Raw genomic sequence first — 19,221 nt, 5'->3', positions numbered from 1 at the left:
TTCCATAGAGAGAGAAAAAAAAAAAAAAAAAAAAAAAAAAGTGGAAAAAAGGAAAAAAAGAATAAGCCGACTTCATATTAATTCGTGTGAGGTTGTAGTGCTAAAGCACGGCGCGGCAAGAGGCGGCCAGTGACGCTTCAGTTGAGCAATAGACAGACACCCCACCAGCCAGCTTGCCTCCCCCCTCTTCTTATCGCGCTCTCTCCCAAGCAAATAAATGCCTCTTCAGCTCTTCTGTCGCCTGCAGCCCCGTGCACTCTCCTCGCCTCTGCGATTCCTCGCGCCAAACAGAGTTCCCTTTCTCCGGACTTTCGCAGCCACTGCCATTCGCCGCTCCGTCGAAATGGAAACAGTAAACACGTCAGAGCGCCTAGCGAAGCTGAGGGAGTTGATGCGAAAGCATAACTTGGATGTCTATAGTGCGTTCTCCCTGTCTAGAAATGGCATTGTATGTTTCTTTTTTTACTAATTCGTCTTGCTGCAATGCAGTTGTGCCCTCCGAGGATAGCCACCAGTCCGAGTACATCGCCCATTGCGACGCGCGCCGAGGTAATCACAGTCCCGAATAAGACCTTTCTTTTTGGATATAATGGCTCACCAGCAGTTTCAACCCTGCTTTAGCTTTCATCTCTGGCTTCTCCGGCTCTGCAGGAACTGCAGTTATATCGACCACTGCCGCTGCTCTTTCTACCGATGGACGCTATTTCAACCAAGCTGCCAAGCAGCTCGATGACAACTGGACACTCTTGAAGATGGGCTTAGAAGGTGTTTTGACATGGCAAGAATGGTAATTGGCTGTCTCCCTTCCTACAGTGCGTGGTGTGACACAATCTTATGCGGATACAGGACTGCGGAGCAAGCCGAGGGAGGAAAAATAGTCGGAGTAGACCCGGCTGTTATTACTGCTGGTAAGCTTGGATGAAGAGCTCTCAAATATTCTTGGAAAAGGCACGCGTCTGATTGCTGTTCTCTAGCTAGTGCAAGAAAACTTTCTGGCGCTCTAGAAAAAAACGGCTCAAAGCTTGTGGGAGTTGATCAAAATTTGGTGGATCTAGTCTGGGGAGACGAGCGTCCCTCGAAACCAAAGGAAGCGGTCAAGGTCCATCCTGCAGAGTACGCAGGAAAGTCTTTCCAGGACAAAATCGCAGAGCTGCGAAAGGAACTCAAGGCCAAAAAGCGAGCTGGTTTCATTGTGTGTATGTGACTGGTCTTTTGAAGATTTTTTTCCGGTGTGTATCATGCTAATCCTAGCTGCAGCTGTCCTTGATGAGATTGCATGGCTTTTCAACCTTCGAGGAAACGAGTATGTCCACCTCCGAACCCGAGTTGTCTGCTCTAGCGGCTGATTACGTGAAGCATCCCTTACAACCCTGTCTTTTTCTCATACGCAGTGGTTACTCCGGACACGGTGGATCTATACGTTGATGAGGAGAAGTTGACACCTGAGGTTAAAGCCCACCTTGGCTCAGATGTGGTCATCAAACCATATGATGCCATATTTGCGGATGCAAAGGCACTCGCTTCAAAAGCCCCTGTCACTGAAAGTGGCAACCCCATGAAATACCTAACCTCTAATAAAGCGTCATGGGCTCTGAGCCTGAGCCTGGGAGGCGAGAAGAAGGTGGATGAGACTCGTAGCCCCATCACCGATGCCAAGGCCATTAAGAATGAGGTTGAGCTCAAGGGCATGAGAGACTGCCATATTCGCGATGGCGCAGCACTGACCGAATATTTCGCGTGGTTAGAAAATGAACTGATCAACAAGAAGTCCACTCTCGATGAAGTGGACGGTGCAGATAAGCTTGAACAGATTCGCTCCAAGCACGAGAAATTCGTTGGACTTTCGTTCGACACTATCTCTTCAACTGGCGCAAATGCCGCTGTCATCCACTACAAGCCCGAAAAGGGTTATTGCTCGACTATAGATCCTAAGGCAGTTTATTTGTGTGATTCTGGTGCGCAGTATCTGGACGGTACGACGGATACCACGCGGACGTTCCACTTTGGCACCCCCACTGAATTGGAAAAGAAAACGTTCACTCTCGTCCTCAAGGGTCTCATTGAGCTTGATACGGCTGTGTTCCCCAAGGGCACGACCGGCTTTGCTCTCGATTCACTCGCACGTCAACACTTATGGCGACACGGCCTAGACTATCTTCATGGGACCGGCCACGGTGTGGGTGCCTACTTGGTAAGTCTAACATATGTAGTTCGTTACAACTCGAGATATTGACCTTAGAGATAGAATGTCCACGAAGGTCCTATTGGTGTAGGCACACGCATCCAATATTCCGAAGTACCTCTGTCCCCTGGTAACGTCATTTCGGATGGTAAGAATATTCTCTCTAGATCTTCTCTTTGAATGGGGTATTAACATACTATTAAGAACCCGGATACTATGAGGACGGAAAATTTGGCATTCGTATCGAAAGTAAGGCTTCCCTCCCCCCCTTTTGTTTAGACATATAGCGTCAAAATGGACTTGATGTACTCACAAATCCCCGCAGATATCATCATGGCACGCGAGGTTGAAACGCCTTATAAGTTTGGAGACAAGCCCTGGCTAGGATTCGAGCATGTCACCATGACCCCGATCGGGCAGAACCTCATTGAAACATCTCTTCTGACAGAATCGGAGAGACAGTGGGTGAACAACTACCATGCGGAGGTGTGGGAAAAGACGAGTGGGTTCTTCAAGCAAGATGAGCTGACCTTGAATTGGCTGAAGAAAGAAACTCAGCCATTGAAGTAGTCCTGTACAATTAACCAACGCATAAAGAAATGGCGGTAAATAATATATTCTGAATAGAACATCATTATGTTTTTTTGAGGTTCATGATAGAGAGTGTACGAGCCAAGAAATAAATAGCGGGCAAGCTCGTGTGGAGTCTTCCCGCAATGACCGCCGTGGCCCTTGAAAGTCGAGCCGTCACGCTGACCTGGACATCCTTGTTGTTTAACGGTGCCATTACTTTATACCCTAAATCAAGCGTTCTCTTCGTCCCTATCGAGATTTGACATCAGCACTACTCTTAGGAATATGACCGTTGTTTGGAGCATTCACCCCTAATCGGCCGCCGTCGCAAAAGAAGCCGCATTGCATTCCCATCGCCATCCATCCGCGCCCGCCTGTCGAGTTGCAACAGTCGAATGAAACTATAGAGGAAAGATACTTACGTCCGCCAGGTGGCAGAAACTGGTATGAGTGGTCGAAGCCCTTACGCAAACGGATACGGATATCCCTCCGACTCGGGACGCTCAGAAGGCGGAGGAGGTTATGGCAGTTCCAGCAGTCTCGGCGTGAACGGATACGGGGTAGCAAATAATGGAGGCGGAGGTGGAAATCGAGATCGAGAGCGACGTCCTGGTGGATATGGTGGATTTTACGATGAATCGCAGCGTCCCACGACATCGTCCTCGACTGCATCCTACCACGGTCGAGACCGAGATCGAGACTACGAGCGTGGCCGAGGGACCCGTGAGCGGCCTTCAGCGGCTTCCTCGTCATCACGATCGCGCCCGGGAGATGTGAATTCTGGCAATAGATGGCGGCAGGGAAGGGATGATACTGACTACACGAGGATCGCGCAAACAAATCGCTCAGATGGTGTGGCCGCCGCCGGAGGACGCGGACCTCAAACAATCGAAGGTGAGGAGATAGACCAAGCATTCCTGTTATCCCTATCTAACCCGGGACTTGAATTTTAGAGGTGCTTCAAGCTATTCAACGGGGCTGGGGCTTCATGGCAACAGAGGACTGCACACCGGTACAGGTAGCATTACAATTGATGGACAACAGCACTCTAGGCAAGGCAGATCGCGAACCCGAATTCCTACAAACACAAAAACAGATCCAGAAGACACTGAAGAGCATTGTCAATGAACATCACCAGGGATTCAATAGCTCCATCGGTACCTATCACAAAATACAGTCCAGTATCCATAGCTCTCAAAACCGTGTCCGCACACTGAGGCATTCACTTGAAGAGACTAAAGCTGGTCTGCTCACGACGAAACCAGAGCTACAAGGTCTGGCCACATCGTCCCAAGACTACGATGATATCCTGCAGCTCTTCAATCATATTCATGAGATACAATTGCTTCCAGAAAAGCTAGAACAAAGGATATCAGACAAGCGCTTTCTGGCGGCTGTGGATATCCTCCACGAGGGCCTTCGACTAATGCGTCGATCCGAGTTTGAGAACATCGGGGCTCTCACCGACCTTCGATCATACTTCTCCAATCAAGAAACATCTTTAACGGAGATTTTGATCGAAGAGCTACATGATCATCTATATCTCAAATCGCCTTACTGCCAAGATCGTTGGAAGTCGCCAGCCACTGAAGGTGAAGGGGCTAGTCTAGGCTCATCGACTGGAGGATCATGGGATAGGCCCGTATATGGCTTCCTTGCAAAGCTTGACGCGTCAGTTCCTATGGTTGAGGATTCTTCCCGCAATCCTGAAGCGGATACCTTTTATTACATTAACCTGATCATTGAAGCTCTGAATCGCATGGGCAATCTGGATGTCGCTGTAGACAGAATCGAGCAGAGATTGCCAGTGGAATTGTTCTCCGTCGTAGATAAAACAAGCGCGGAAGTGGACGCTCGCCATCCGAATCTATCGCGGGGCCTTTTGTCCAAGGACAATAAAACTGGGTTGCCGACGGAGATCAACGACCAGCGGGGCCCTGTACTGACGGAATTTCTCTTGAATCTATATGCCAAATTCGAGGCCATTGCTGAAGGCCATCGCGTCGTTCATGATGTGATAGTCGGCATTGTTGAGCGTGAAGCGGGGCTTAGAAGCACCATAGCAGATGGATTCAAGGAGTTGTGGAAACTCTATCAGAGTGAAGTACGCCGTGCAATAATGTCAAGACTGTTTTATTATACTAACACTGCTCTTCAAGATCCGATCTCTTCTACATGACTACCTTGCCACAGACGGCGATGATTCCTATCGAACGGTTCCGCGACAAGCGGATATGAGACGAAATTTCTCTTTGAATCAGAGAGATAGGACCAGGGTAATATACACCTTGAAGAATGAAACGAGAAGCGAAACGAGACTGGCTAACCGGAAATAGAAAATGTTCAAAATGTCGGATGTGGACCAAAAGTCGAGTGATATGAAAACTGAAAGAGACGAGCTGGATGAAATTTTGCGGTCTTCCGTTCCTGGTCTTGTAACCAAGACAGCTGAGAGAACCGCTACTGATGGTGGATCGAAAACGAAGCAAGGAAATTCAGGCACTGGCCATAAGCTTCTCATCCAGCCGAGTGTCTTCAATATGGGGCTTCTTCTTCCTCCTTCTCTCTCCTTCATTCAACGAATCAAAGACATTGTACCGGCCGATTCAGAAATAGTCATGAGTACTCTGACTTACTTCCTGGACGACTTTTTGGTCAATGTTTTCCAGCCACAATTAGAAGAAGCGGTCACTGATCTCTGCGCATTGTCTTTTATTGCTCCAGATGCCTTTGCGGAGGATCCCAACTGGGTTGCGGTGTCTCCAAAGCCAATATTTAAGGTAAGGCTTTTTCTGAATGGTTGTTTCTCCATATTGTGTGATTACTTTTCTCTAATATTCATTCATATTTCAGGGCACCGTCAACTTTATGTCTTTGGTTAAAGCGTTTAGTAAAATGCTTGACAGTATTCCCCACGACCAAATGTTCACTCAAATGGTGCTCAGTCAGATCGTTACCTACTACGATAAATGCTGTGGCTGGTACAAGGGTATGTTTGTATTTGCCATCTTGTGATGTAGCGTGTACTGATAACGCTTAGCCATGATTACACGACTGTCATCTCAAGCCAATGGAGGCACTCGACTGAAAATGCCTGCCTCGTTTGCCGATGCGGGTGAAATCCATGAAACCGTTAGAAAGCTGCTTCTAGGGAACGGCGACAGGAAATCGCTCATTGACAAGGTCGGTGCTCGCACTGGGATTTTGGGGTTATGTTAGACTGACATTAGTATCACCAGGAAACTGAATTGCTACTACAAGAAACAAGCGCAACACCGTTGGATGAATACGACCTGATATCCGACCCCAAGAATGTGGTAACACTGTCTCTACTACATAACAGCTTGGTAAGTAATGTCCTATGTGAACAAATATTTTCAGATAGACAACAATTATTAAGTATTCTCACTTATAGCAATGGCTTGTTAGCCATCTCTCAAAACTCCGGTACATCACCAATAGCACAGTCGACTCGAGCCGAAACGACTCAAAGCGGATGACGCATGCTCGCCGATGGACTCTGATCAGCAATATGAAGGGACGGCGGGACAGCGTCAGCCAGCCAGTGTATCTACCAATGAATAACGAAACCGTCGTCATCTTCGACAACACGCTCAACTCTATACGCAATCTTGCAAACAGCGCTCTCCTCGCTTTGCATATCGACGTTAGATGTAGGGTGATACATGTTTTAACCAAGGCAATGGCCGGGCCAGAAGGCCCGCAAATACTGGAAGCGACGCCTACGACTCCAGCTCCGAGTTCGAATACTAATTGGCATTTGATTCTTCCAAACTCGCCCTCGGCTGCGTCTCCGCAGGTCTTAGAACTGAACAACGAACTCATTGCAATCGATACCAGTCTCTCTTCGTACCTGGCGCCAAGCGAAGGGCAGTTCATTACATCAGGGCTAGCACGGTTCATCGACCAGACATTCATCTTCTGCACTCAGTACATTGGGGCGATGAATCACAACGGTGCACAGCGACTGCAACTCGACGTGCTTGTCCTGCAGCAAAACCTCAAGAACATCATTGTTCACAATGGCGACGACCAAGAGCCATCCGAAGTCGTTGCTCTTCCACGCAGCGCCAAATTCTTGGACTGGTTTATGGAAGGCCCACAGAAGGCATTGGACCACGCGAATGAAGAGAAAGAACTGTTTGCATCGCAGGGCGACAAGGCTCTCGCGGCCGGCAACGGCGAGCCGTTCACATATGAGGAATTGCGAGTGCTTATTGAGCTCTGTTTCTCAGAGATCATGCGCGGACCACGGGGGGAGCAGAACCGCGAGGATTTCATGGCTGCCAAACGAAACAATGGCGATGCCATGCTGCGATTGAGCGAGGTGATGTGGGATAGTAAGTAAAATCGCCCGATTCATTGATTGCATCGCATTGAGTGTGGTCTTTGGTTATTCGTGTTTCCTTTCTTTTTTTTCCCATAGTCTGCAATGCAATCATGTACATACGTATCAGATCGGCTACAGCCGCAAATGTCCATCCCTGCTAGCATAGTCCCTGACTATGTCCAACTGAGCTGCCAAGCGAAGCCAAGTGAGCCATATCCTTTCCACGTGATGGTCTAGACCGGCGCCCTTGGGATTTCTACTTTGAAGACTGGAAGAAACAAACGAGTCATATACAATGCATAGCTGACCTGACTGAATGCTACACAAATCCAATAGTGCTGGTAATGTCCCGAGGCCATCTGCCCGCCAAAAACGCCACCGTGCCAAAACACGAGCTGTGCTAGATGTATTTGCCCTGTACGGTAATTTACAGCAAAGACCACGTTACGTGAAGCCCAATTCCGGCCAGTAAGACGCTAGTGTTGGCCCATTGCATGCTAAAAATAGGGGCTATCCAAGCGGACGACGCCGTCTTCGGTATGGTATTTGCAGTACGGTATGGTATTGTTAATTTTGCGTTTCTGCGTCTTTTTGCTCAGGGACCTCGCACGAATTATCCAATCTGCACCGAAATCACGCAGCTAAATGGTGAAAGGCGTCTTGCTTCCTGCGCGGAGTATTAGTATTAATTACAAAGTAGTTAACTCATGCGAGCATTATTATATTATCCAGTGTAACACGTCGAAAGGTGTCTAGACCGCAGCACCAGATGACGTTTCATATTATTTTCCACGCGGCCTCTCTCTCCTCGGGTTCTCTTTTTCTTTTCCTTTTTTTTTTTTTTTCCCTCCTTTCCAAGTTTCTATTCCAAAAGACAACTTCAGTTTACTAAACACTGGACAATTGCACGTCTACTTCCACATCCGGAGTGCCTGTGCTCTTCTTTCCGTCTTTTTGCCTAAAGACTGCCACTCGTTTTGTTCCCGCTTTCGTCTTGTCGTAATTAACGCTCATTTGCTCCTTCCGCGGCTTTGCCCCCTTCCCCCTAGCCCGAGCCCGCTCTCTCACCTCACTCCCGCGCAATCATCGCCGTGTCCCTTTCTTCTCCCTCTTTCTAACCTCGAGTTCTCTCCTTCACCCATCGCCCCCTCTTCCGCCCATATTCAGCCCCTCGCGGAATGACCTTTATTGCTCGTACAGGTGCTCTCTTCAATGCATCTGTCGGTGGCCTTGTCAACATGATGCCAGCTCGAACGGGTTACCGTTCCTTCCTCTCGCTTACTGTCTTTTGCGTGCTATTTGTTTTCGCCTTTGCCGAGTTTGAATTTAAAGACGGGCCACCGGACGGCCGCATCGCTTGGGAGTTTCAGGGCCTCAGGGACGATGAGCTACGGTCGCAGGAGTCTAACCAACACTCTTTTGCAGTACGCTGTGTTTACCCCATATAAGCCAAGTACTATGAGGCTAACGGTTGGGGCCATTTACAGGATCTGAAATTGAATTTTAAAACACCGCAGGAAAGGTATCTTGAAGAGGCCAAAACGGTGACCACCAGGTCAGTTTGATCCGAAAAGGGGGGGGGGGGTGGATATAGTCGAGAGAGGAAGAATTGCCCCTAACATGTAACAACAGCGTATTCAAAAATTTCAAGTCTACTTTCAAGAGACTCAAGGTTCCCAATCCGCCATACCAGAACCCGCACATTTACGACGACCCTCGCGCCTCCGTCCATTCCAGCGAAACCGCGAAAGCGGCTAAGATCTATCGCCCTTATCCCGACTATAATAGTGAGGAATGGAAACGCACTCATCGAGGTGCCTTTGTCCCTTGTATGGGTCCGCGAGGCAAGAAACTTGACGAGAGTTTGGATGATAGTGTCGGCGTTTACGTCGGTATTCCAGAAGGTAATCCATCAAATTCTATCATTGCTATGCGGCTCGGCTCACTAAGTGTTTTACGGCAGGCTTTCCGGAGCCCACCTTTGGTTCTTACGATGTGATTGGTGTCGACGGACAGCTCTCCTACGACCGATACACCAGATACGCCGCGTACGGATACGGAGAAAATGAAGCCACGACCGATTGGATTCGCCCTGCCAAAGTAGAGTGGGATTCCGTCAATTGGGGTCAACTGCAACAGGAATGTGTTGAGGCAAATGCTGGTCGATACAATCTCACATCGAGCAACGACAAGAGCGGATTGACTTCTTGGTTCAAGCGTCGGTCCCGACCGGCAAATCTCATCAACCCCGATGCTAAGCCAGACAAGCGCACCGCCATCTTGATTCGCAGTTACACCGACAAGGAATATTCGGAAAATGACAAGCAAGTCATTCGTTCTATGGTTCAGGAGTGGTCCCTTCAGTCTGGTGGCGAATACGAGGTCTTCTTGCTCGTTCACGTCAAAGATGACAGCATCCCTATTCAGGAAGCAGAGGCTTATGACCGAGTGCTTCAAGACAACATTCCTCCTGAATTCTGGAATATGACAATCTTGTGGAATGTTCCTATGGTTGGTGAGCGGTATAACAAGCTCGATCCCGCAGTATTAAAGTATGTTCCCCTTCTCATTTGATGGGAGTTAGGTGTTGCTAACACTTCCAGCGTTCACCAATCCCAATGGCTTCCTATTCAACATTTCGTCCTAGAGTATCCTGAATTTGACTTTGTGTGGAATTGGGAAATCGATACTCGCTATACTGGTCATTTGTACGAGTTCAGTGAAGCAATCGCCAGCTTTGGTCGTAAACAACCCCGTCGTGGTCTCTGGGAACGCAGCGAGCGCTTCTACCTCCCCGCTATTCACGGCGGATTTGACACTGATTTCCGAGAGATGGTAGCGGAGAAAGGCGGATCTGGCGTCTGGGGTCGTCTGGGTTATGAGATGCAAGCAGATAAACTGCCTACGCCTAAGGGTCCATCTCCCCCTGTGCTACTACCAGAGGACGACAACTACGAATGGGGTGTTGGCGAGGACGCCGATTTCATTGGATTCCTGCCCGTTTTTAATCCTTACCGCACTAATTGGGTGCTTCGAGACGATGTGTTCGGATATCTTGGTACGGAAACACCGCGACGAGCAACCATCATCACGCATTCCCGTGTCTCAAGAAGATTGGTTCTCGCCATGGATGACGAAAACATGAACGGTCGCCACGTTGGCTCCGAGATGAACCCTCAAACCGTGGGTTTGCTGCATGGTTACAAGGTCACGTACGCGCCGCATCCAATTTGGTCGGATAAGCCACTTGCTCCTCGTCGTATGGATCGATGGTTCAACTCGGGCGTTAATGGAAGGTCGGGAAGTTCAATGGACAGCCCATTCTCATGGGGTCGTGAGCAACGATTCAAGGACTTGTCGTGGTACTACCGTTGCAACATCCCCGGTCGGTTGTACTGGAACTTACTTGGATGGGAGAAGGATACAACAGGAGGACCGGACGTGAGTGTTTTACCTCAACCTTTTTTTTCCTTGGTCATAATGCTAATAAAATATATAGTATGAAAAGCGCTATGGTCGCGTGGTGTTGCCGTCAATGTTCTTTCATCCGATCAAGGATGTGAGCCCCGATTCCGATAGCATGAACTATGATCTTCCAATTTAACGACTTACGTGGTGTGGTGTGATTCTGTTTTCTCCAACTTCATTACTTCTTATATTTCTCCGTTTTTTTTTCCTCGACCTTCCATCTACCGAGAGCCTACAACCGCATTTAGCATTATACATATCCGTCGAGCGGGCTGTTCTTCACATAATCTTCATCTTTTTTTCTTCCTCTTCTCTGTGTGTGTTTTAACTCAATATGGGGTTGGTGTTCCAGTGCTTTTCACTCCTTTGTGGAGTCGCCTCATCAGGCGTCTTTTGTTTTCAAGGTGTTTTCAGGATTTCATGTATCATACCATTCTGTTATTCTTGTGACATAGATTATAGAAACTTAGCTACCGGTCTTTGTGTGTGCAAAATTCTTGTTCACGTGTTTGATGTATGCCATTTACCTGATTTCAAAACCATGTCTCGATACGAGGATTTAATTCTTATTTTAACTACATTGAAAAGGTACGAAATTTATTATTCTGCTCATGGTTTCATTTGACTTCATAACTAATAGATCGGACAAAAGCAGATCAGGTGTACATAAGATTTTCTCTTCTCTAACATCAGTTGGCTGCCTATGATGTGGCCCATTCAGCTGCAGCAGTCACATTCTCGGCATAGATCAAATGCCATACAGTAATGATGTCTCCGTCATCACAAATATCGTCCTTGGAATTGCAGACGGTGTAGACATTTGACGAGTCGACGTTGGACATAGCTTCGCCGTCATCTATGAACAATCAGTCCGTCTCTTTTTCTATTTCTGTCTCTCGAGAAGAAGGGAAGGGACAGGGACATACCTGGGTCACCGAAGAGCACAACCTTGTCAATCCACGCAGCGGTGGTGGCATCAAGCTCCGAAATGGCATTGTGCACGATTTGGCAGCCTTGGGAATATCCACCGACAATTAGCTTGGTGTCTGGGCAGGAGGAGTATGCTTCTGAGATTAGGGAGGCCCTATAATACGATTAGCATAGGTTTTATTTCTTTCCTTGTTGTTCTCATAGGACAAGGCGGGGGACCATACATATTGTCAGATCCATCCGGATCCCCTCCTTCAAGATAACCCTCTACCGAAGCCGAATAATTATTAACCCCCTGAATAGTCAACCCATCCGTGCCCACGATGTCCTGCAACGCCCAGACCAACGGCGGTCCAACCAGGACGCCCATATTGCCCGGCTCAGCGGTTCCGCGCGCAAAGATAAGCGTGTATTCATCGCATGACGAGCCGTCAATCAGCTGGTTCTCCGTTGTGTTTGCGCCGGTCAGGTCTGCGAGCACGCTGTCGAGGTCGGTGATGACGCTTGTTGCGTCGACCAGAGGCTCGTCGATGGCGGGCAAGTATTTGAGGAGGTCGGCTAGGAATTCGTTTAGGAGTGTTTCCTTGCGCTTGATCTTTGAAAGGGACGATGCGGATGTCCCGGTAAGGGCAATGCCGGATGATAAGAATATAGCGAGAAGGGTGGTTGAATGCATGTTGATTTATATCTCGTTGGATGATTCTGATCTTCCCTGTTTCAAGTTCGAGGAAATTGCCGTTCTTTATATACATCCTCGAGTACCTGAATCTGCCTAGGTATCTAGCATACCTAGGTAGCAAGCAGGCCTGCCGAATCTACTCAATCATTCACATGCATGCATACGTAGCAGTACACATACGCTAGGTAGCTAGCTGCTAACAAGCCTTTTAAGGCACCCATATACATTGGATAGACACAGTCCCGAGTTGACAGATACAAGCGCCTAGGGAGGAGAGAGAATTAGTCCCGGTTTCATTGGTGCATAGTCATACGTACTCACGTAGTAGGCACGCAGCGAGAGGCACTGCTAATACCTAATAGGCACTTCTGCCGTTTAACCGATCAACAAGAAGATACGCCCATGATCAGAAATGTACAATAGCATTGTGGACAGTGTCGCAGCAGATTGCTACTAGCCTATTACATATCAGAGTATCTAGCTAGGTGCGGGCCCGGTACATATAGTACTATTATAGCAGCCAACAAGCAATAGAAAATGAATTAACCGCCGGAAGACGTGCATGAGAAGATCGACGAATGTGACATACGAATTCATCACGCGCAGCAATATTGCTTTGTCTCATGTCGTGTCAGGTTGTTGTCGGGCATTTCCTAATCCGGAGCTAACGAGCCCTAACCCATCAATCTGTCGGTCGATGTAACTCCGGAACATTGACGGGTCTGTTCACTGGTTTTCCAAACTGGAATGCTTGTATGGGCTATGTACCAGTCGGGCATGTAGGTATATATATAGAATTGCGTGCTATTCCCCGGGCTATTACCTAGTTACCTAGCTAGCGCTGTCGATTGCTTGTTGAGTCCTTCGGCCTTGCAGAGAGCGCTGCTGGACGCATGTCTTCCACTTGTTCCGTGTGTACCTAGGTACGTGCCTGGCGATCTGCTGTTTCTTGATATTTTCTAGATCCAAGGTGCCTATTAACTCCTCATTAGTAAACTTCCAAGTAACAGATACAACGGTGAAAGGATCATCAATGTTGGCAACTCTAGACACTAGGGTCTCCGGCAAATACAAGGCTAAATAACCCTAAATAGGCTCCCCCGCATGGAGTATACGTACGGTCCTTACGACATCTTATGTTGGTCTTGTTTAACAACGTAGTTGACTGGCTAATTGAGTGAACACGTGAGTACCAAGACCGTACTAAAGTAACAACCCCTGCTTTGTCCTTCCCCAGGAATAAATAGAATAGCCTGTGGGTACGGATGCAACTTGCGGGGAATCTATTGTGTATATGCTTACTTGAGCCGTTTAACTCCCTAATCTGCATACCAGCCTCGTACCTAAGTATAGTTGTCACCTTTTTCATCTTGAGGTATGCATGCCATGTATGGCTTGAGAACTTATCAGCACTCTAACCGGTTACCTGGTTACCTAGGGATGTGCTAAATCACATGTACCTGAAGAAAGTCTGGTGGAGAGTTGAGTCCTTCTTCGTAGATTCCATTCAATGTAACATCATCCACTTCAGATGAGTCACAAGGAGCGACATCTAGCCACGGCTAAACGGTGAAACTCTTATCTATGCATGTATGTATATTGCACATGTCAAGCAGTTAGACAGATCCTGAATATCATGCTCACAGACGCCGAGGTTCGTTTTCTATTCTCCCCAACTAATTCTAGAATTGCTACCAGCTACGTATATTGTGGCTCAACGCCTCAGAAATTAATTTGGTAGACGGCCGAGGTTTTCCCGTTTGATAGTTGCGAAAATTGACAGTGAGGCAGCGAGATATGGATATTGATGTAATTTATTCTGTATTCACTTATTTGATGGTAAAATTATTAGATCATTACGACGAAAGTAAACTAATATATGTCTATTTTATGTACAAACAAGGCTTTAATATTCCCAAAGTTAATCCTCCTCAGTCCCCGCCGACAAAATGTGCTCTCGAGTAATAGAACTCTGCTCACACATACTCCTGAAGATACCATCTGCATCAAACAATTCCAACGGAGAAGCGACCTCAGCTACTCTTCCATGGTCCATGACACAGATACGATCATAGCCGATAATCGTCTTCAGCCTGTGCGCAATACACAACAAAGTTCGGCCCTTGAATCCATCTGACATCGCTTTTTGGATCTTGAGATCCGTCTCAAAGTCAATCGAGCTGGTGGCTTCGTCGCAGATGGTGATTTTACTGTTGCGGACGAGGGCGCGCGCTAACGCTAGCAATTGGCGCTGACCGAGGGAGAAGTTGTTGCCGCCTTCGTCGACTAATGAATCTAGCGTGAGTTGAGTGGTGTTTTGATTGCCGGTTTCTTTGTTACTGTCACTGTTGTCGTCGACGAGATGTGCTTGCTTGAGAGCAGACCAGAGCTCTAGGTCTGTGCGAGTGTTGAAGGGATCGAGGTTCGATCGGACCGTGCCCGCGAAAAGGGTCGGGTCTTGTGGAATGATGGACATGTTGGATCGCAAATCATTTAACCCTATGGTGCTGATGTCTATGCCGTCTAGAGTAATACTGCCCACCGAGAGCTCGACCATTCGGTAGAGTGCCATGATAATGGTGGATTTGCCCGCACCAGTGCGGCCAACGATTCCGATTCGTTCACCAGGCTGGATATGCAAATTGAATTGTTGCAATGCATATGGCAAGCCCGGGCGATATCTGAGATGCGCATTCTGAAAAATGACCTCTCCCTTGCTGGGCCATTCCTTCGGAGTGTCGATAGTATGAGCAGGAGCTTCCTGCTCGATATCTCTTCCATAATAGTCAATTCTCTCAACCGAGTTCATGTTGTTATTGACATCAGCTGCCTGTCGCACCGTCATCTGAAGCATCTGGACACTGGATAGGAGGTATGACAAGACAAGACCACTAATACTGGGAGAAACGTTGAACCGCGAGGTCACTACCAGGATCTCGGTAACAAATACCAGAATGACACCAAGGGCATCAATTCGAACACCAAGCCAACGCTGATTGCCAAATGTTAAAAAGTATGCGCTGTCCGTGTCATCGATAGCATTGTTGATAGACTCAATGAACGAATCCGCCCGTCCATACGCCCGAATCGTTGCTATGCCATAAATGGCTTCGTTGAAACGTGCAAAAAGACGCCCTCGGAGGCGAGACTCGTGCTTCTGAATTTGATTTCCCGATGAGCTATAAAACATAGCGAGTCCTATATAAATCACGACCAAGGGCCCAAGAGCAGCCGCGAAGTAGTAGTAATAAGCAATAATGAGAATGAAGATACCGATAATCTGAGCCATTGTCATAGTGGCAAGTCGCATCGAGTCAGTCATATTATTATCCAAGGTATCGACGTCCTTGGAGAACCGGTTCATGATTCGGCCAAGAGGTGTAGTATCAAAGAAGGATATTGGTGCACGCAGAACTCGACGAATGGCGAATTTCAGCAGGAGTCTACTTGCTCGAGTGCCTGTGTAGGAGAGTGCTGTCGAATAGAAGAAGAGTAGTATGGCTTGGCCAATACCGAGGCCGACGTAAACACCAACCTATGATCATAGTCAGTCTTATTTTTTTTCCCTTCTAGAACTAGGCTCAAACTCACGTAGTCTGCAGTAGAGTAGCCGAACTTGTCGGATGTCCACCAAGACAGCCACAAGTTAGTAACTATACTGCCACCCTGCGACAAAATCAATAACAGCACGATAAGTGGAAGAAAGAGCACGGAGCCTGCGACAGCATAGTATCTTAGATATATGTTGCCAGATGCCCCCGTCCCGTCCGATTCCTCTTGTATCAGATCATTCTGTGGCCGTTGTTGTTTCGCAATAGATGCAACTTTTTGGACACTTTCCTCCTTCGCAGCTGGGGCTTCAGCTTCTTCTTCTTCTTCTTCTTCCTCCTCTTCCTGCTGGTCTTTATTCACCGTTGCCATCATCTCTTTGAATCTGTCATTGTTCGCAACAAGATTTTCAAACGTGTCATTTGCGGCTACCAATCCGTCTTCCATCATAATAATTCTGTCGCAATTGTGAAGAACATGAAGCTGATGAGTAGCGAGAACTCGAGCTTTATCCTTGAGCAATCCGCACAGAGCGTTGTCCATGATATTCCGGCCAACATGCGCATCGACAGCTGAAAGGGGGTCGTCCAGGAGAATTATATCGGCGTCGGAATAGATAGCCCGAGCCAAACTGATACGTGCCTTTTGTCCTCCCGAAACGTTGATACCTCGCTCACCAATCTGAGTGTAGCGACCATTAGGAAGAACTTCTAGGTCATGGCGGAGAGAGCAGGCATCAACCACCCTTTTAAACTTTTCCTCGTCGAGCTCCTGACCGAAAAGGATGTTTTCTTCTACGGTGGCATTCTGAATCCATGCATTCTGAGGACAATATGCTTTCGATCCGCCAACAGAGGCCTCTCCATTCACCTTTCGCATGTCGCCAGCTAGGGCTGCCAGGAAAGACGTTTTGCCGGAACCTACACCTCCTACAACACCTAGAAACTCGCCATGTGCAACTTGGATGTTTAGGTCGCGAATCTTGAAAGGCGTGCCTTCATTGGACTGCTGTTTGGGATCGTCTGTCGAGGTTACCTCACTGGAGTTTTCGCTTGTTTCCAAGGCCTTGGTATCTGTTTTCTCTTTCTCCTTCTCCTTCTTTTTATCCTTCTTTGCCTCCTTTTTCTCATTCATGCCCTTTTTCTTTGTCTCTTTTGTGTTTTTGGCAGCTCCCGGGGTATCTGTATTGGCTTCAACGGCGCTCTCCCATATGAACTCTGCATCTACTAGGGACAGAGCATTTGTTTCATTGAAGGCAACTGTCGGTTGCATATCGGGCTGTGCGTCTTCAGCGAGTAAAAATTCCTCGATTCTGTCTATAGCCGAAGAAGCATCCGAAACCAATGCTAGAACCATAGGCAGCAACATAACTGGAAGCCGAAGACCATTGAAGAGGGAGAGCGAGGAGAACACAGACGCAGGTTCCAGCGCATGGTGTGTGTAGGAAAATGTGATGAAAGCCAACATGGATGCGAACATGGGAATGGAGGTACCGATTGCGGTCATGAGATTTCTGATCATGAACATGACGCGCACGCCACGAATCTCGTCACTTCGAATTTTCGAGATACGATCCAAAAAGTCCGACTCCCAGGCGTAATATTTGACAAAGCGGATGGATTGAAGAACTTCCTGCGTCAGACTGACTCTCTGATCAGTGAGTTTGTTGATTCTGAAGCGAGTCTTGAACATGATCCGCACACCGAACGCCATGAGAGGGGTTGACAGCAAGAAAAGAACAATACCGGGTACGGCACTGTATGTTAGATTGACCAGAAGGAGGGCTATTGTGATCAGAACGGTAATAGGGATACACCAGGCGAAGTGAAACCAGCCGCAACACTTGTCAATACGGTTCGTATCGGTTGACATGAGGTTGATAATTCGGCCGTTGCTCCAACCTTGCGTGCTCGAATTAGCCTCCTCCTCCCCCAACTGTTCGGCATACCAGGCTTTTTCTTCCTCACTGCCGGGAGCGATGTCCGCAGGAGGTGTTTTGGGCGGTTTCCAGCCAGATTTCGCACGTCCAGAGATGGTCATGGCCTTGGCGAAGATGAGTGAAATAAGGGCAGCTCGAATTTGACCACCGACAACCATTCCTCGGTAAAAAAATTGATTGTTGCCCATACTAACCAGGATTTGCATGGCGGATAAGCCAAAAACCCAGCCGAGACCTGTACCTATATCAGGGGCTGGTGTTCCCGCAGCATGTGCTTCATATGCCTCTGTCGCATAAGCAATGAGATATTTTAAGAGGAATGGTAATATCATCTGCGTCACTCCACCCACGAGACAGCTTATACCGCCCAGGACGATTTCGAAGCGGAAAGTATCCCAAATCGCCGCAAGAAGGGCACGTTTAGAGCCTGCTTTGACCCTCTTTTGGAAATTCTGGTTCAAAGCTGGAGTTATGACGGCAATGGAGCGTTTTGGATTTACTCGAGGAAGATCTAGTTCTTCCAGTGGCCGCTGGTAACCAACCTGTAGTGATATGTCAGTAAATATCAAGTAAAATCCCCCAACCACCCCAAAAAGGAAGAGGATAGCATACAAACATGACATGATTCATCCACCACCAAGTAATAATGCTCAGGAGATTAGCGCCATGCTCTGGCGATTCCGCTCTCTCATCGGGAATCGGAGGTGGCCGACTGCGCTTGAGGGGATTGAGGCGTGAAAGCCATGATCGAGACTTTTTGGGGAGAGGGATGTCGCCCTCTTCTTTGGCGTCAGGCATCTGTTGATCCAACGCCAATCTCTCTCTCTCAGTCTGTCTATCTCTCTCTGCCCCTTTTCTTTTAGAGGAAATTGATATCTCGCTTGTTTGTATTAGACAATGAGGGTATCCATCTATTGATAAGATTTTGAATTAGAGAGTGACTGATCGGTGAGTGATAACTAGGCAGATTAGTTAATTAAACCAGCTATCAACTGTCCTGACGCCCTAGAATGCCGGGGACAAAATAGATGAATGCAACTCCGACAGTCAGCTAGACCGATAGATTAGGTATCAAAAGACTCCCCAAGCTCGTTGTGTGTATTCGATAGACTGTGCTTTTGATGAGAATCGTGGGAGTTCAAGACATGAAGGGAAAATCCAGGAGGAATAAAAAAAAGAGCGACGGGGCAAAAAAAGAATCAACTAGATAAGTCTAACGAACGAATCAAATCTCCCCGAGTTTTATGTATGTTATGTAGTACTCAGCATAAAATCCGCTACCTCCGCAGTGTGCTCGTAAACTTCCGTATATATTAAACGGAGTTAGAGGCAGCAGTGAATTCCGTCCGAGATAAATGCTTTGGTTCGGCGTAAAACAAATACGAGGAATCCGATTCGACACCGGAAAAGGCTTGCATTACTCAGGGAGGAAAGGTATAAATCTTATATTATGCGCCTCGGACGGGAGACGTGTCGCGCCCGACGCGGAGGATCGCTCGAGTTAGGCGGCAGCAGAAGAAAGTAAGAAAGAAAGAAAGAAAGATCAACGT

The 19,221-nt window shown here is 47.7% G+C and overlaps 4 protein-coding genes across 4 annotated transcripts; 2 read left to right on the top strand and 2 right to left on the bottom strand.

Annotated features, from left to right (window-relative positions):
• Positions 1-217: 217 nt before the first annotated feature.
• Positions 218-7,510, top strand: UA08_00276 (hypothetical protein; the record flags this gene model as incomplete). Its single annotated transcript, XM_020260064.1, has 20 exons — positions 218-419; positions 490-549; positions 622-787; positions 847-908; positions 975-1,196; positions 1,258-1,303; positions 1,357-2,191; positions 2,246-2,330; positions 2,387-2,431; positions 2,508-2,668; positions 3,187-3,649; positions 3,709-4,859; positions 4,915-5,031; positions 5,092-5,535; positions 5,609-5,744; positions 5,796-5,938; positions 5,986-6,102; positions 6,171-7,116; positions 7,234-7,311; positions 7,443-7,510. The coding sequence occupies 20 exons, from the start codon at positions 218-220 to the stop codon at positions 7,508-7,510; spliced, it is 5,547 nt and encodes a 1,848-aa protein (XP_020124322.1).
• Positions 7,511-8,284: 774 nt separating this feature from the next.
• On the top strand, positions 8,285-10,710 carry UA08_00275 (hypothetical protein; the record flags this gene model as incomplete). The annotated part of the gene is made up of 6 exons (XM_020260063.1): positions 8,285-8,530; positions 8,624-8,661; positions 8,739-9,010; positions 9,070-9,658; positions 9,710-10,547; positions 10,606-10,710. 6 exons carry the CDS (start codon positions 8,285-8,287, stop codon positions 10,708-10,710), a joined length of 2,088 nt encoding a protein of 695 aa, XP_020124325.1.
• Positions 10,711-11,275: 565 nt separating this feature from the next.
• UA08_00274 (hypothetical protein) lies at positions 11,276-12,180 on the bottom strand (the record flags this gene model as incomplete). The annotated part of the gene is made up of 3 exons (XM_020260062.1): positions 11,276-11,430; positions 11,501-11,658; positions 11,729-12,180. 3 exons carry the CDS (start codon positions 12,178-12,180, stop codon positions 11,276-11,278), a joined length of 765 nt encoding a protein of 254 aa, XP_020124324.1.
• Positions 12,181-14,055: 1,875 nt separating this feature from the next.
• Positions 14,056-18,469, bottom strand: UA08_00273 (hypothetical protein; the record flags this gene model as incomplete). The annotated part of the gene is made up of 4 exons (XM_020260061.1): positions 14,056-14,066; positions 14,170-15,718; positions 15,775-18,213; positions 18,284-18,469. The coding sequence occupies 4 exons, from the start codon at positions 18,467-18,469 to the stop codon at positions 14,056-14,058; spliced, it is 4,185 nt and encodes a 1,394-aa protein (XP_020124319.1).
• Between the last annotated feature and the right edge of the window lie 752 nt (positions 18,470-19,221).

Source organism: Talaromyces atroroseus (genome assembly GCF_001907595.1).
Source record: "Talaromyces atroroseus strain IBT 11181 chromosome Unknown scaffold_0, whole genome shotgun sequence".
Classification (NCBI taxonomy): domain Eukaryota; kingdom Fungi; phylum Ascomycota; class Eurotiomycetes; order Eurotiales; family Trichocomaceae; genus Talaromyces; species Talaromyces atroroseus.
The sequence above is the reverse complement of the archived record's forward strand: the minus strand, read 5'-3'. Positions and strand labels throughout refer to the sequence as shown.